General features: G+C 37.5%; 1 protein-coding gene and 1 non-coding gene across 2 annotated transcripts; both read right to left on the bottom strand.

Annotated features, from left to right (window-relative positions):
- Positions 1-1,896: 1,896 nt before the first annotated feature.
- On the bottom strand, positions 1,897-17,447 carry Smp_160280 (putative hypothetical protein; the record flags this gene model as incomplete). The annotated part of the gene is made up of 6 exons (XM_018790259.1): positions 1,897-1,995; positions 3,457-3,586; positions 6,025-6,222; positions 9,087-9,379; positions 15,979-16,095; positions 17,121-17,447. The coding sequence occupies 6 exons, from the start codon at positions 17,445-17,447 to the stop codon at positions 1,897-1,899; spliced, it is 1,164 nt and encodes a 387-aa protein (XP_018655620.1).
- Smp_tRNA_01883_Pseudo_TTG.1.1 lies at positions 8,822-8,891 on the bottom strand. The gene has a single exon. It is a non-coding gene (tRNA).
- Positions 17,448-17,856: the final 409 nt, after the last annotated feature.

Genomic DNA, 17,856 nt, shown 5'->3' with positions numbered 1-17,856 from the left:
ATGTTGGAAGCTATTATCTGATACCTCTGTGTATATGTATGTAATAACATGTAACACCTTTATGTCTTCCTTGGTAGAAATAACTTCAATAAAAGATTTTACTGATTATTATTTCCCATCATTAGTTCATTTATTTTGTTTTCCACCCCCCCTTTCTTAAATATGCACTTCATTGTCCAATTATTTGAACAGTTCTTATTACGTAATCTTGTAATCCTTATTAACCTATATCCTATTATGTAACATCAATTCAAGCCTCTGTTATTCTTATCACAACTAGTACACCTGTCATCACACTATCAATTTGTACTCTTTACTTATTATGTTTAGTTATGTAATCTATTCCACTGTTATCATTGTCTCATAAACTGCCTTGACTGGCTTAATAATTTCGTATATGCTTATAAATATTACTGTATATATTTGTGTAAAGCCTGATGAAGATCTAATTGAAAACAATATTGTTCACTTATATATGTGTTGTTCTAGTTTAATATATCTTAAATAGTTAGGCTATGATATATATTTTCATAGTTGAAATCATGAGTCAATTGAAGCTAGGCAACCATGTAAAACCTGGAAGCATTGTTTGACAGCCGTTTCGTCCTATTGTGGGACTTCTCAGCACTGCGCATCCACGATCCCGCACTTGCCAGATTCGAACCCAGGATTTACCAGTCTCGCGCCAGAGCACTTAGCCGGTAGACCACTGAGCCAGCCGTCATCCAACGGTGTTAATTTCTAATTTCAACCTGTCCGCGAAGTTGAGCAACTGTTTACCAATTGTCTTCAGTGAGTTGATATCTCACAACAGATGTGATTCAACTCCACTGGTCATTGCTTCCCACTAGAATTGAATTGAAATTTTCCACCACTGCAATATCTTTTACCATCTTTAAATTATAATAAATTAATCTGAAACCAGTCACTCAGTTTCATACTATTAATATCGTAGTTTTATACTTATTGTAACCTATTATTTATGGTGGGCCATAATCTTGTACTTAATGCAAATAATCGTATAAGTTTGAATCATACAAATTAGTACCGGGGTACTTATTCAGTGTTCTTGAGATTTTGATTGATAGTTTAAGGAAATGGTTTACAGTACCACGTAGTCTATCAATTGTTTTAGTGTGTACAATGAACAAGTTTAGAGGATATGTAGTAAGTTGGAGCGATAATAAAAGAGTAAATCATCACATATTCTCTTATTAAAATCATTTACAAACTAAATCACTATGTTTAGATTAATGAATGGATCCATGTTAGACCACCATTGGAAACCTGGATGGCCGTTTCGTCCTGGTATGGGACTCCTCAGCAGTGCGCATCCACGATCTCGCACGCGGGAATCGAACCCGTGACCTTCGGTCTCGCGCGGGAACGCTTAACTTCTAGAGGAAACGGCCGTCCAGTGCTTCCAGGTTTTCAATAGTGGTCCAACATTGATCCATTCATGATATCAATCTAAACTCAACAATCTCCACAACCCTATACCAATAAATCAATATGTGTTCTCACTATTTCAGAATAGTCGCCTATCAATATATAATATTACTCTTTACTAGTGCCTAAATCACTTCTGTTCAAAGTAGTCAATAATGAAAGAAGAGCAAACAGACATTAGTTTGAAGCAATTTCTTTATAAAAAAAAACCAAACGGCAGTTCAAATATAAGAAAAAGATTGTTAGGACAACTGTTTTATTATAACTAGTAAATCAAGTCTGTTCAGATGTATAGAAATGTTTTACGGTTTTTTAGGATATACCTTCTTGCATACTAGTATCATGTGGATGAAGAATTCAGTGGCGATAACGAAAGTGCTACTATACTGCTGGTACTAGTCATGACAGTCGTATATAGCTGTTGACATTTGCTTTGATGGGATAAACTCATAATAAGGTTAAATCATGAAATAGTACATTTGTAGTAATAAGGAATTTCTGTTCCGGATTTGATTGACTATCGTCTATACATGCATAACCTTGACACTAAAATGAAGATACAGTTTAAAAGAAAATTGAATATTTTGTATAAGAATTCAAATAACAAAAAAATTGTTTTATTGTTTACTTTGATAAACATTAATTCCTTATCTAGAGCCAAGTTTGTACTGATTTATTAAGTCTTGTTTTTAGTGTAGGGCTATGAAGAATTGGAACTAAAAAATGGTATATGAAATCTTTCCAGTTCACGAGTTCGGAATAGGACGGGACAGGAGTTATGCATTCTACTGTTAGTCACTGCTGTGACTTTAATTGAAAACTTGTAACAGCACAGAATGTGTATATGCTGACAGAGACTGATTAATTGCATTCCATGGCATGGTGCACATGGGCTCCAGTATCCTGAGGGAAAAAATGGCGTATGAATCAATCGTTGGTCACCGGCTACCATGGAACTGCATTTCCTCACGATGCTCCACTGCCTTGTGGATCAGACCTTTAGGTCAAAGGCTCCGGGTGTGGCTACCTAAGATAACCACCTGCTTCAGTTTGGGCACCTGAGCAGTATCACAGCCCTCACACAAATCGAATGAGATTTGTGCGGCGCATATGTATCTGGTGCTTCCTTGTACCAATATTTATGTGTTTAAATAAAATAAATTTCATGACATCGACAGCAGGGAAACATAGACGTAAGTGAAATTCATGCTCGTTGCATAAGAAAGTGGATATCTGGTCTCATACGATGGTGCGATAAGCGTTTTAAGCGAAAGGTACTACATTTGAGTTGCGGTATGGACATCAAACGCTGGGATTTAGATAAATCCACCTGACTAGTCTCAAATAAGACGAAATGCACGTCCTGTATTGGACTACTAGCCAGTATTCCAACTTTAATTGACTTATTTTTGCTCTAAACATGGATTCACTCGTTTTTTCTGCATTATATGGGAAGAGTTTGTTTTGTTTGAAGTATTTCTTGGTATTATATTGTGGTTAGTCACTTTGTATTATTAGTTAATGTTTAAGTGTAAGGTAACTGTTAAAACAGTATCTGTTACGGATTCGCCTCAGCTGGGTTACTGCTGAGAAACAAGAGTACAGACAACCATTGGATTCCCCATCCGTGCAGATTCACAACTTTAAAGCTGATACTATGCTCACCAATGACTTACTTCGAGATGAGTTTCAGAAATACTATCAAGGAGTGGCAGAGTTAAGCTCTGTCGTCAGTTGTCACCAATGGAAGTGGGGTATCGTCAATTCGGGACATATGCTACTGACAAATTTATGTAACCTCCAATGAATTGCTCTATCAAAAATTTTGATGGCTGAAAAGTACGGTGACAAGAATCCAAGCAGTATCGTACTAGGGTTTCTACTCTGTTGTGTTCGTTTATCTGAAGAGTTATTTAAAAAATGGGCGCCAGAAATATAAATTATTACAAATCACTATTCCATATGAAAGAAAGTTATGTGTACTACTACTAATAATAATAGTCTTACTTTATATCCAATAGTTCCATGTTTATAAATTTTATGCACTGCAATAATACAATTTTGTGGATCGTATAAACTACCTTTTCTAGCATAATAAATGTTAATTGTTTGACCTATAATGATATTTTGACATGACCTGAAAAAAAATAAGGAAATAAAGACTTGTTTTAAAGAAAAGAAAGGTATAAATCAAGTGTCTAGTACAAATTGATCAGTCAGTCACAGCGTAGAACTTCGTACGTACGTACATCAGTTCGAGCTGCCATACCAACACTAATCCAACTTCTTTTTCAGGTCCCTCAAGAAATACCCTTCCACGGTGTGGGCAGCCGGGAAGTGATGTTAGCCCTCATACCCGTAACAGCACACGAAACCAAGTTGGTCACTTTCAAATCCTTCCTAACTTTCAGTACAATTTGATAGAATTAAAGTAACTAGTGTACACTGGATTACAGGGTTGCTCATGCTGGTTAACTCATCATTGGTTTAGCACAGGAACAAGGTCATATAAGTCGGTGTTTTGATTGACGATTCTGTCACGTGATCATTGACAGTGACATACGTCATAACAATGTCACAGTCATGACTTGAATTTTCCTTGTGGATCTGATAGTGTTAAGGTAGAAAATTAGCTATGAAGGTGATCGGTATCAGGGCCATTCGGATGTAAATTCAATTCTTTCCAGTTTTTTTGTCCAAATGGATTATATCTGTATGATGGAATGCAGTCTCATGTGAGATGACAGTTTTCTTAGTTAACATTAATTCATTCTTTCTAAGTACTTCATTTCAGGACGGAAGCAATCCTCAAGTGATACTAAGTCAGATTATAGCCGCGAACTTTTGGTTACCATTTTTTGTGAACCTTGTCATAATAAGAATTACACTCTGCATAGTTTCGAGTTTCTGATTCTTTGGATTACCTTCCGTGTAATCACTTGGTATTTAGTCAGATTATAGTTTGGAAACAAACTCACTGTTAGTAGGTATCAATACCAAGGTTGGACTTGTTAGTTTCACATCAATTAAGCATTGGGTAGAAAGTTAATAATAAGTATATTTTTGTGATATCCCAATGGATAAAAAAATTGTTCATAGTTGGAAGCGTGAGTCAATTGAAGCTAGACCACCATGGAAAACCTGGAAACACTGGACGGCCATTTCGTCCTATTATGGGACTCCTCAGCAGTGCGCATTCACGATCCCGCACTCGCGAGATTCGAACCCAGGACCTACCAGTCTCGAGCCAGAGCCCTTAACCGAATTGTATTTCTGACGTGTCGTGACTTACTGTAAGTCACTTCACTTTGCTCTGGAGAAGTGACCTATAATTACATTACAAAACGTCAGAAATACAATTTCCTCCCCGTTGGGATATTACAAATACATATTTATTATTAAAGTGACTGTTAGCTATGCTATAGTGTTATGGTTGATGGATCACTCCCACCTGGTGCTGTTGATTTTGTTCAGAAGAACATTGATAACTCGAAGACCAAAACATTCAGCTTGGAAAACGAAACCCCTCCAATACAGTGATTAATATCATCTTCATCTGGTCATTTAGTACTGACCAAATCTTATCGATCAAATTGCAATGTGGCTACCGATCTAAGTGACTGAACATCGCATGCACTATGTTCAGATGTTATTAGGTGAAGGCTCCCCGAATGACCCTATAGTAACACTTCAGTTCATGAAGCTAGTTGAAGCAGGTTTGAATCCCATAGAGGGCATCAGTTCTGTCAAGACCGCGGTTACTCTTTGCTGAAGATCCCCATCTAGCACGAAACCTAGATCCAGCCACCTCCCCGATTAGTTCACACAATCGAATATGCAACGAAATTCATAAAAGGAAAAAGAAACTGAAACTATCTCAATAGCAACAAAATAAATTAAAGTGGAAGAATATAACCGGAAAATAACTAACGAAATCCAAGAATATGAGGTATGTGATAATATTAAAACCTCGTATAAGAATTTAACAAATGAATGCACTGACGCTAATGTGATCGATTTTAAGCCATGTAGTTTAAAGTCTTCAAATACTTAAATAGCATGGGTTTTAAGAAGTTGATTTGAATACGTTGACACAAGTCAAACTAAAAGCCAATGACACTACAGGCTAATACTATGTCCTGGCTTGGTAGTCCGTAGCTTTTTTTTCCAGTCTACTACCATGACATACATTAAGGAAATCACCAATGTGCATTACAAGGCAATCCCTAACTTGGAATCCGGAAGGGAAGCGGAAAAGAGGAAGGCCAAGGAACACATTACGCCGGGAAATCGAAGTAGATATGATAAGGATGAATAGCAACTGGAAAGGAAGGCTCAGGACAGAGTTGGATGGAGAATGCTGGTGAGCGGCCTATGCTTCTCGACGAGGGGTAACAGGCGTAAGTTAGTAAACTACCATGACTTCACATAAGAGTAAATGGAGGTTGTATATCTGTAACACATCCTATTACCAGTAGTAATGGTAGTTATTGTTGAGACAAATAAGTTAATTTTGCAAAGGTAACGAGAAAGCGTTACTTTGTCTTCAGAAAATAAAAGTTTTTTTTCATTTACCAAGATTTTGTTCCATTCGAAAAAACAGTGTTATTTTGTTTTTCATTGAATATATCCAATTTAATCCAATCTGTTATGCGTTTATTGTCTGCATTGCCCCAAATACCGACATGAGTAATAGGTGGTTTTAATGACATACTAATGAATTGTTCTAGTTCATTACAATTTGTATAATTATTTTGCCGCAATGGCTTTAGTCTACAAAAGGAATGCCAAGGTAAATCAGAGAAGTTATTTCTTTTTTTAAAGAATTATGTGGTTGTTAAATATCAATAAAATAATTAATTAAAACCTATTGTCATAAGTTATGCAACGAACTAATTCTTAAATAGTTGGACATGATCTTTAGTGAAGTCATTGATGATTTGATTGAGTTGTCTTGGTGGGTTCAAAGTACCTTGGTTGGTGTCCACATGATCATCGGAACCGATGGTTGGAGATGTTGAGTGACATAGTTCAGGATCGGCTGCAATGGCCCACTCTTTGTCTTTCCTTTGATTTTACCCCTGGTACGGCCGAGAGTGGGGGGGGCCGCCCTCTCCCTCGAAATGCTCTTACACGGCCACGCCTCTGCCAGAGAAGTCCTACTCACTGCCTTCTCACGGCATTACTGTTGTTTACGAAATTGAGAGGACAAAAAGCGAATGTCCGGCGCTTTAACCGGGATGGTGGACACGGAACGTTCACTTAGGGGAGTTCGAAAACCCTGATTCCAAACCAATGGTGCACATGTGCCCCAGTATCCTAATGGAACAAATGGCGTATGAATTAATCGTTGGTCAACGGCTACCATGGGACTGCATCTCCTTACGATGCTCCACTGCCTTGTGAATCAGACCTTCAGGTCGATGGCTCTGGGTGTGGTCCCTTAAGAAAACCATCTGCTTCAGTTTGGGCACCTGAGCAGTATCACAGCCCTCACACAAATCGAATGAGATTTGTGTGGCGCATATGTATCTGGTGCCTCTTTGTACCAATATTTATGTGTCTAAATAAATAAATAAAATAAACCTTTGATTTCAACCATCAAATTATCATATTTTTTTTTGAAATTCATTCTTTCTTGAATCGTCTATGTCAAACCTTTCCCGCTACCACTGATATCACAACTACTACTATGGGATCTGTCTGTAATTTCATATCACTGTACTGATATGGTAAGACAACTTGAACAAGTATAGGTGTTCCAGACTCTACGTTTAACCGATTGATAGTCAACTGGAAGATCATATTTAAACGATGTGTTTACTGGGTTGAATAGTTAGATTCTAAATCTTTGGTTGTTTCTAATTTCCTACCCATCGGGACTTGACAAATATATTTCTCTTATGATTAATCTACTCAATACTTATTTATTATTATGAAGTTAAACCTTGGTCATGATACAATTTTACTGTTTCTGTTTTCAAAACAAGCTTGGAATTCCTCAGCAAATGTTAAGTCAATAGGGAATTTTATTGACTGTTATCAATAATTCCTTCAGCATTTCTGGCTACTGAAGGTAACTTTTAGAAAGTCCTGGATCTGGTGTTTTTTGTCAGCTGATATTGATCGATAAGGCATATTTGCACTGGTCAGGGAATCGATACTCCACATGGTATATATTCTGATATCTGGTTTAAATTCAGTAACTCGAACCAGATTTTTGAGTTTGTAAATGCTACCACCGTAGTAATAAAAATGAGTGATATTTGTGATTACTAAAGGATTAGATAATTTACTTATTTCAATCTACATTGAAGATAAGTCTTAGATAACCATCTAGAACCGGGAAGGATTAGACAGTTTTTTTCATTTTTGTATGAGACTCTTTAACAATGCGCATCCATGGTACCACAAGGGATCGAACGTCAGACCATTGAAACAACGTCAATTGGTTAATTTTTTCAATTCTCCATATCACTCAACTGTCTTTTAATGTCGAATACTTATTTTTCACTTTAGTCTCATGAAAATGTTCGATTCATCTGAGTGATACATAAAGAGAGTAAAGTGTTCTGGTGAGATTGTAATCCTGTTTAGATTAACAGTTTAAAGAGTTTATAGACAGTATTCACAGCTTTTGTAGTAGAAATGATATTGTTTTGATGGATAACAAGTTACAGGAAATTAAAAGATTGAATTCAAGCTTTATGTGGTTACCCTATGATAATTGATGAGCTAACTATTTAATCAATAAGAAATAATGTATGGTGGAGAAAATTTGTAGCTCAGCTGGATGATTTTGATAGAGTTTTGTTCTCTGGGCTGGATGGTTTAGTCGTAGAGCTTTCATCGTGATTCTGAACGACATCATCAGTGCAAACCCCAGGTAGGAGTGAAGTGTAAGAATTTCTTAACATATGGCTTATAGCTTGTCCTGTAGACCTCCATCTTGATCGGTTATTATTGATCTTTAACCTGTCATTGTTTACTTCTTTGTTTTGGTTGTATCTCCCATTGGTTTGGTTTTTGTACAAGACAAGCTGCGAACCACATGTGAAGAAATTTAAACACTTCACTTCTACCCGAAGTTTGTGCTGATGATGTCGTTCAGAAGGACGATGAAGGCTCCACAATCAAACCATCCAGCTCAGAGAACAAAACTCCAACAAAAAAAGAAATAATGTATTTTCAATGAATAAATTATTATGCCAGTTATCAGCTTTAGAAGAATGATAAAACCTCAATAGAAACAATGTAACTATGATAAGAAATGGTAAGCAAAGATGGATAGTGGCTAGCAGTGGAATCCAGGACGCGCGTTTCGTCCTATTTGGGACCCGTCAGCTGGATGTACCTGCATCTCAGAGTTGATATTCACTCTGGGACTCGAACCCAGTACCTTTTGCTTCAAACGCATCGCGTTATCCACTCGGCCACTGAGTCCTGATAGCCACTTGCTTGTGCAATGGGGTGAAGTTGAAATTTACTTAGTATTGTTTGTTTGGATCTTTCCACTGATGTTTTTAGGACTACAACTGTTCAGTCTCTAATTGGCATATGTGCATCAATGGGAAGATCCAAACAAACAATACTAAGTAAATATGATAAGAAATGTCAAATATAAAGAAAAACATCACCTTAATATACAAGAACTGAAAGTATTTTGTCCAAATAATATTGTTTTACTTTGACTAGTATACTTTGTACAATCACCAATATTTGGAATAGGCCACCAACCAAAATTAATTCGACCATATTCATTTGGATATATTGTAGGATTTAATGGGTATGGTATCATTGTTATATATGGATTAGTAGCATTAGAATCTTCTTTATAACCAGCTCGAATAGGATAACTTTTTAGGTAGCCTGGATTTCCGCTTAGATAGTCAGTAGCTATTAATGTACTTATGTTGGATAAATTGTTTTCCTGAATATGAGAACAAGGTAAATATAGAAAGATAATCTATTAGTTGGCATTTTTGTATATTACCAAGACCTCATACTTTCAATATCTCAACAAGATTCCTCTGATCTTAACTATTAAGTGTAAGTAATAAGTTTGTAGATATGAATATTCATGTAAGATGTTTGCAGAGGTTGTTGAACTTTAAAATTTACATGACAATCAAGAAGCACCGAATAAATGTTTCGTCTTAATATGTGACTATTCGACAGCGCGTATCCACAACCCCACTAAAGATCAAAACAAGGACCTTTGAGTTCGCAATGAACACTTAACCTTTAGACAACTTATGATTATTTAACTATCAAAGTTAACTACTCATTAAAGGAAGGAACTTATTTACTCTCCATTAGCAACCGTGATAAAATCTGCTCTTCTACACTCTGTGAAAACAAGCTTTGACTACAGTCAGTGTACCTCACGTTTCTCTTTCTATGATAGCAGAAACTCAACACTTGGGTCAGCCAACTATAAATCTGACATAATAAGGCTTAACAATAACAAACTAATGTATACTAGTTTATATTATTCACTAATTTATGATGGTGTGATATTATTCCCACTAGTATTAATAACAATGATAATAGTATTATTATATAGTTTAGATCATGAGTCAATTGAAGCTAGACCACCATGAAAAATCTGAAAGTAATGGACGGCCGTTTCATCCTATTGTGGAACTCCTCAGCAGTGCGTATTCACCATCCCGCTTCGTGAGATTTGAACCCAGGACCTATCAGTCTCGCGCACCAGTACTTAACCAATAAACCACTGAGTCGGCATCCAACGGTGTTAGTGTCTAACTTCAACCAATCCACGAAATTGAGCAACCGTTTCACCAATATCTTCAGTGAGTTGATATCTCCAGGTTTTCCATGGTGGTCTAGCTTCAATTGATTCATGATCTCAACTATATAAAATTACTAAAATCTCCATAAAACCCCCTTCTGATGGTAATAGTATTCGTTTAATTATTAAAAAATGATGGTTGCCGAGTCTCTGAAGATTTCAGATGACTAATGACATGTATTGTTGATTTATGTATCTACTGTAGCATACTGGTATTAAAGTATCGTTTAGTTGAGTAATTTTACCCATATCATTTTAACTTGGGATTACTTTTCTTTGATTGATTTTAGAGAACATTTGTAGCTCAGAAAGATGATATTATGGCATTGATTTCTAAGCTGAGTAGTTTAGTTTTGAAGCCTTCGTTCACCAATTATTTTTTTACGTGAACAAAATAAGCTGTTAGTCATGTATGAAGAAATTCGAATAGGCCGTTCCTTTGGGAAGTTTGTGCCGATGTTGTTTAGAAATAAAATGAAAGCCTGTTGATTCAACCGTTCAGCTCTGTGAACGAAACTCTACCGAAATGGTTTTCTCAACAAACTAACGTTAACTGGAAATTTGTTTAAAAAAAGGAGCTTTGAAGATTTATTTCGCCTTAGCCTGAAGACATCCAGCCACATGAAGTCATAACATCGACATAATAAAACAGCTGTTCAGCGATTTTTTTTAATTTTAAATGTTTCTCCAATTAATGTCAATTCATTAGAAAGCTCATCTCCAAATTACACCGAACTGGAAACCTATCGTTGGTAATCAATTCACCTATTTTTATCCCAAAAAGCAGAGTTTACATCTTCATAATTTACATTTCATTGTTTCATCTAACAAATCTGATTTTTTAACATCAAAATATGCGTAAAATACAAGGTTGTTTGCTAAAGTATTAAACTTTGGACCATTCATTTAGATATTCAGTTACCAATCTACACTACTCTAATTTTGGAGGTCCAAGTAGTATCATTACCCTTAACTAAAATGTCTGGCTTACAAACCGAACACAAACTTATATTTAATTACATCAAAATCAATGTAGACATAAAGACAGTTTGACCCAGTGATTGAAGTGATTTCATTTGAACCTCAGTTGTCCGGTACTATACATGTTTTTCATAGGAACAAAAAGTATTCACAATAAAGTAAACAACTGAATTCTCCAGACAAACCGATTCCCTTAGGAGTAAGTGACTGATATTATTTTTCGCAACGTTTCATATTGATATATCATATCTAACTGATATAACTAACTCCGCCTGTAGCTCCTCCAGGGGCTACTGCCGGTCCCAAGCCCGGGTAAAGGAGGAGGGTTGGGCATGGGGTTAGCGACCCCATCCCGTAGAAAATCAACTCGCTAAAAAAACGCTAACCAGAAAAAATCATTCAAACCATTCAAACTCTGCCCTGGGAGTAGAAGGAAAAATGACGTCTCATGATGAAAGCCGAGTTCCTTCGGAAGTCATGAGGCCGATGCACCTTCTTACAACCAGAGCGACAATTTTTATAGGTACATGGAATGTCCGGACAATGTGGGAGACCGGCAGAGTCTTCCAAATTTCTGCGGAAATGAGGAAATACAACCTGGAAGTGCTTGGAATCAGTGAAACACATTGGACGCAGGTTGGACAACAACGACTGTCTTCAGGGGAACTTCTGTTATACTCCGGTCATGAAGAAGAAAATGCCCCACATACACAAGGAGTGGCACTGATGCTGTCTAGAAAAGCACAAAATGCACTTATAGGATGGGAATCTCATGGACCGAGGATCATCAAAGCCTCCTTCAAAACAAAGAGAGAGGGCATTACAATGAACATCATCCAATGCTATGCGCCGACCAACGACTACGATGAAGACGCTAAAAACCAATTCTACGATAGGCTGCAGTCAATCTTCGAGAAGTGCCCAACCAAGGACCTGACCATTCTAATGGGAGATTTCAATGCCAAGGTTGGAAAGGACAACACTGGATACGAAGACGTCATGGGACAACATGGACTGGGAGGAAGGAACGAAAACGGTGAGAGATTTGCAAACCTATGTGCCTTCAATAAACTGGTCATAGGTGGCACCATATTCCCACACAAAAACATACACAAAGCCACTTGGATTTCACCGGATCACACTACACAAAATCAAATCGACCATGTCTGCATCAACAAAAAGTTCAGGAGGACGATGGAGGATGTGAGAACCAGAAGAGGAGCTGATATAGCATCCGATCATCATTTGCTGGTCGCCAAGATGAAACTAAAACTCAAGAAGCACTGGACAATGGCGCGGACAACATCACAAAAGTTTAACACGGCCTTTCTTCGAGATGCTGACAAACTCAACGAATTTAACATAGCCCTCAGCAACAGGTTCGAGGCCTTTCATGACCTACTCAATGGAGAGGGGAATACTATAGAGAGCAGCTGGAAAGGTATCAAGGAGGCAATCGTTTCAACATGTCAGGAGGTTCTGGGCCAAAAGAAGCACCATCACAAGGAATGGATCACTGTTGGTACACTGGATAAAATTGAAGCAAGGAGGAACAAGAAGGTAGCAATCAATATCAGCCGAACAAGAGCAGAAAAAGCCAAGGCACAAGCCGAATACACAGAGGCAAACAAGCAAGTGAAGAGGAGCATCAGGACCGACAAACGTAAATATGTGGAAGATTTAGCGATGACAGCGGAAAAGGCTGCAAGAGAGGGAAACATGAGACAACTGTATGATACAACAAAGAAACTTGCTGGAAATTACCGTCAACCAGAAAGACCAGTGAAAAACAAGGAAGGCAAAGTAATCAACGATATTGAAGAACAACGAAACAGGTGGGTAGAACACTTCAAGGAACTCTTGAATCGACCAGCTCCACTGAACCCACCCAACATCGAAGCAGCACCCACAGACCTCCCAATCGATATTGGCCCACCAACAATTGAAGAGATCAGCATGGCCATTAGACAAATCAAGAGTGGCAAAGCAGCGGGACCAGACAACATCCCGGCAGAGGCACTGAAAGCAAATGTAACAGCAACTGCCAAGATACTCCACATCCTCTTCAGTAAGATTTGGGACGAAGAACATGTACCAACAGACTGGAAAGAAGGACTTCTCATCAAGATACCAAAGAAAGGCGATCTGAGCAAGTGCGACAACTACAGGGGCATCACTCTCCTCTCAATACCAGGAAAAGTCTTCAACAGAGTATTGTTAAACAGGATGAAGGATTCCGTGGACGCTCAACTTCGAGATCAACAAGTTGGATTTCGTAAGGATAGATCGTGCACAGATCAAATCGCAACTCTACGTATCATTGTGGAACAATCAATCGAATGGAATTCATCACTGTACATCAACTTCATTGACTACGAGAAGGCATTTGATAGCGTGGATAGGACGACACTATGGAAGCTTCTTCGACACTACGGCGTGCCTGAGAAGATAGTCAACATCATACGGAACTCCTATGATGGACTAAACTGCCAAATCGTCCACGGAGGACAACTCACCGACTCGTTCGAGGTAAAGACCGGTGTTAGACAAGGTTGCCTACTCTCACCCTTTCTCTTTCTCCTGGTGATCGACTGGATTATGAAGACGTCAACATCTGGAGGAATGCACGGGATACAGTGGACAGGCAGGATGCAGCTTGACGATTTAGACTTCGCGGATGATCTGGCTCTTCTATCACAAACGCAACAACAAATGCAGGAGAAAACGACCAGTGTAGCATCAGCCTCAGCAGCAGTAGGTCTCAATATAAACAAAGGGAAAAGCAAGACTCTCCGATACAATACAATATGCACCAATCCAATTACACTTGACGGAGAAGCTTTGGAGGATGTGGAAATCTTTACATATCTGGGCAGCATCATTGATGAACACGGTGGATCAGATGCAGATGTGAGGGCGCGGATCGGCAAAGCAAGAGCAGCATACCTACAGCTGAAAAACATCTGGAGCTCAAAACATTTGTCAATCAACACCAAGATCACAATTTTCAATACAAATGTCAAGACAGTTCTTCTGTATGGGGCAGAGACGTGGAGAACTACGAAAGCCATTATCCAGAAGATACAAGTGTTTATTAACAGCTGTCTACGCAAGATACTTCGGATCCGATGGCCAGACACTATCAGCAACAAGTTACTGTGGGAGACAACAAACCAGATTCCAGCGGAGGAAGAAATCAGGAAGAAGCGCTGGAAGTGGATTGGGCACACTTTGAGGAAATCACCCAATTGTGTCACAAGACAAGCCCTCACATGGAATCCTGAAGGTCGAAGGAGAAGAGGAAGACCAAAGAACACATTACGCCGAGAAATAGAGACAGACATGAGAAGAATGAACAAGAACTGGAAAGAACTAGAAAAGAAGGCCCAGGACAGAGTGGGTTGGAGAAAGCTGGTCGGCGGCCTATGCTCCATTGGGAGTAACAGGCGTAAGTAAGTAAGTAAGTAACTGATATAACTAGAAGAAATAATTGACTATTTGTCTACGCGTAACTATGAGTTCGCTAAAATCAGTGTCTGCATACGCTAACGATCGACAGTCCACGAAGAATTTCCACCCCTCTTCTATCTACTGTTTAAAATCCTAGAATGTCCGGCCAGTTTTGTTGTACTATTCTACATTCCTCGGTAAATAATTTCCTTAATTTCAGATTTTCACTTATTCGCCTCATTACCAATGGTTCTATTTCCTGAAATTTATCACCTCCATATCTAGAGATGAATTCTATGGGTAAATTATCAGTTCAGCTAACTAATGTTTACAAAACTTAAGCATGATTGTAAGCTATTCAATATATAATCGATCTCAATGAGTATTCAAACACCTCTTGATTAATGATGGGGGATACTTGAAAAATACTCTAGAATCTTTTCATGTAAAAACTATAAACATACTAACGTTTTTTTCTTATTGCGATTCCCACTTTCATCTAACCTTATTATTAGGGATATAACCACGTTCCTGTTCAACCGTGTTCTGATTTCAGTCAGTCAGTTACAACGTAGAACTTCGTACATACGTACATCAGTTCGAGTTGCCATACCACATTAACACAGAGATGCAGTTGTCGATTCAAATCCCATAGTCGTAGAAGTAGTAAGAGTATAAGCACTAATCCGAAAGATTAGGGTTTGAAGATGTTATTGAAGGAGTATAATCCAGTGAAATAAATTTGGGAAGAGAAAAAAAGATAGGGACATGAAGAATTCAGAAGATTAGAATTTGGGAGAACACAAAGAGTGGATGCACCTACGCCATTGCAAACGATTTTGAGCCATGTCATTCAAGGTCTCTAACCATCGATTGATTTGGTGAAGTAGTGTCCAGGAATACTAAACAATAGGAGCAGATGGGTCGTAATAAGAGACATTAAAACAGACAGAAATCCTGATTAATAAATGATAACTTAATGATAATCAAATGACACCTATTCACCATACTAATCCATTAGTGCAAAAAATGAAGTGTTGTCAAAAAACTGGACATTAAAATCAGCGGTTTCCTTCAAATTTAAAATGAGATACATAAGAGTAAACATGATAAAATGTCCTTTAAAGGATAATTGATTGAATGATATCGTCTTAATAAGTCGCTTACCAATGAACGATATTTAGACTTGACTAAAAGGCATAATTATTACCTACTGTCAGTCAGATAGTATTTTTAATTGTAATTATTGTTAACGCTTAAGCAGAACATTCTTCGGAACTTACTTCAATAAATTGTACTGTATGAAACTGATCAAATTTTGTAGTTGTGACATTTGCAATGATAAATTCAACTGAAATGTTTGTTATACCATTTTCATTATAAATAATACTGAACTTCACCTTGATTCAGAAAACAAAGTAGCAGAGAAATAAAAATTGCGCTTTAAATTTACACCACTACACATAATTTATGCAAATATATCGGTAATATCAAGCTATTATAGATGAGAATTGTCGTACATTCGAAAAGTATCATGTTACAATGAAACAGCTATCCAGTGTTTCCTGGTTCTCAAACTAAAATCAATCTGTGGAATAAACTATGGAAGTCTAAAAATACCCCCAAACCTCCGCACACTATATAATATATAATCTAGGATGACCACTTCATTTTGTTATCAGAACGCAACCACTCAGCGGTGGTGAACATCTTGTCCAGTTCAAATGGCTAGTAAAATCTATCGGACATGACATAATTTAGTGACTGCACGAAGTGACTGGATGTGATTATGCATTGAGTTGTTTATTTTGATGAAATGAAGGTAAGAAGCTCTATAAGCCAACACTGTTCAGTAAGAGATATCTCAAACATTAGGGATGTCCAGTTCGCAATGAAATCTGGCTAGTATCCATAGTGCAACTCACTAGATGAGAATTCGTCAGTACCAAGATCTAGATGATACGATACTGACTGCTATCCAGAGATAACTTAGCTTGCCCTCTAGGAGGCTCATCGTAGCGAAATTATACAAATTTTAGTGTCACTGACTGTAACTCTGGATGATACATAGTAAAAACCAATATGATACATCTATCTTTAAACATATTACCAGGTAGTGAGTGCCAATTAGCACAAATCGACCTAAATACAGGACTTCCTGTCGATTCTATTCAACGAAATGACAGGTAGTCAATCAGAAACACTCATGATATAGAATGCTATTGAACAACAAGAGTAAATGATACATCACCTTTTACTTTAACATATATCAATCATTCAATATCCAAGATTTATTCAGAATATAGAAATTTCTATAGGAAGTTTTAGCTTTGTGTAATCAGCAAGTCATTTTTGACTCTAAAGTATATGTTGTTTGTGATAAACAATGATGAAAAGCAAATGCACACCATGATTTTTAACTTACTCCCATGACTGCATTCATACACGCTTGTTTCGTTGAATCGAGTGAAGATGGAGATGTTGGACATGATATGACGTCATCGTTTAAGTTCTTACAAATAAATAAACCAATCGAAACCGTATTATTACTAGCCATAATTCCTTCCAAACGAATACTCTTGTTTTGAAAAAGTTTTGATATCGGTAGTCGCAAAAACTTTAATCCATCCGTGTACGTTAAGACACTTGGCAGTTGTGTACAACTTGAACCATTATCTTTAAAATTCAACGTGCGTGTACACTTGGTTGTTATGTTGTTTAGAAATTCTAAAATAAAATTTTTAATAGTCATAATTCAAAATATTTTTCATCATTCAGAAAGTTTCGGTCAGTTAATTGGTTTTAAACAGGTATGCATTAGCTTCAGTTGACACAACTTACATCTGAAAAACAGAAGATGCAAAGTTGTAGTGCAGAAATAATTTTGGTATTAATGATGGCCTAAACATGTAGGAGATAGCTTGGAAAGTTCGAATAAATTCTAGGAATGAAACGTTCGGGAAGTCAAGCTGAACTCAGTAATCGGGAGACTATGTACTATGACCCGTTGAATATCACATGGCGAAACTACCAATCAGAATACCGACTCATATAACGTTGTCCCTTTGCTAAACCAGTGGTGCTTTAACCAGCACGAGCAGCCTATATTCAATGCTGAGTCCTTATTGGTCCTCTGTATAGCAACTTCTCAACCAGCATAG

The sequence above is a fragment of the Schistosoma mansoni genome, chromosome W, assembly GCF_000237925.1.
Source record: "Schistosoma mansoni strain Puerto Rico chromosome W, complete genome".
Taxonomy (NCBI): Eukaryota; Metazoa; Platyhelminthes; class Trematoda; order Strigeidida; family Schistosomatidae; genus Schistosoma; species Schistosoma mansoni.
This window is presented reverse-complemented; position numbering and strand designations above follow the sequence as displayed.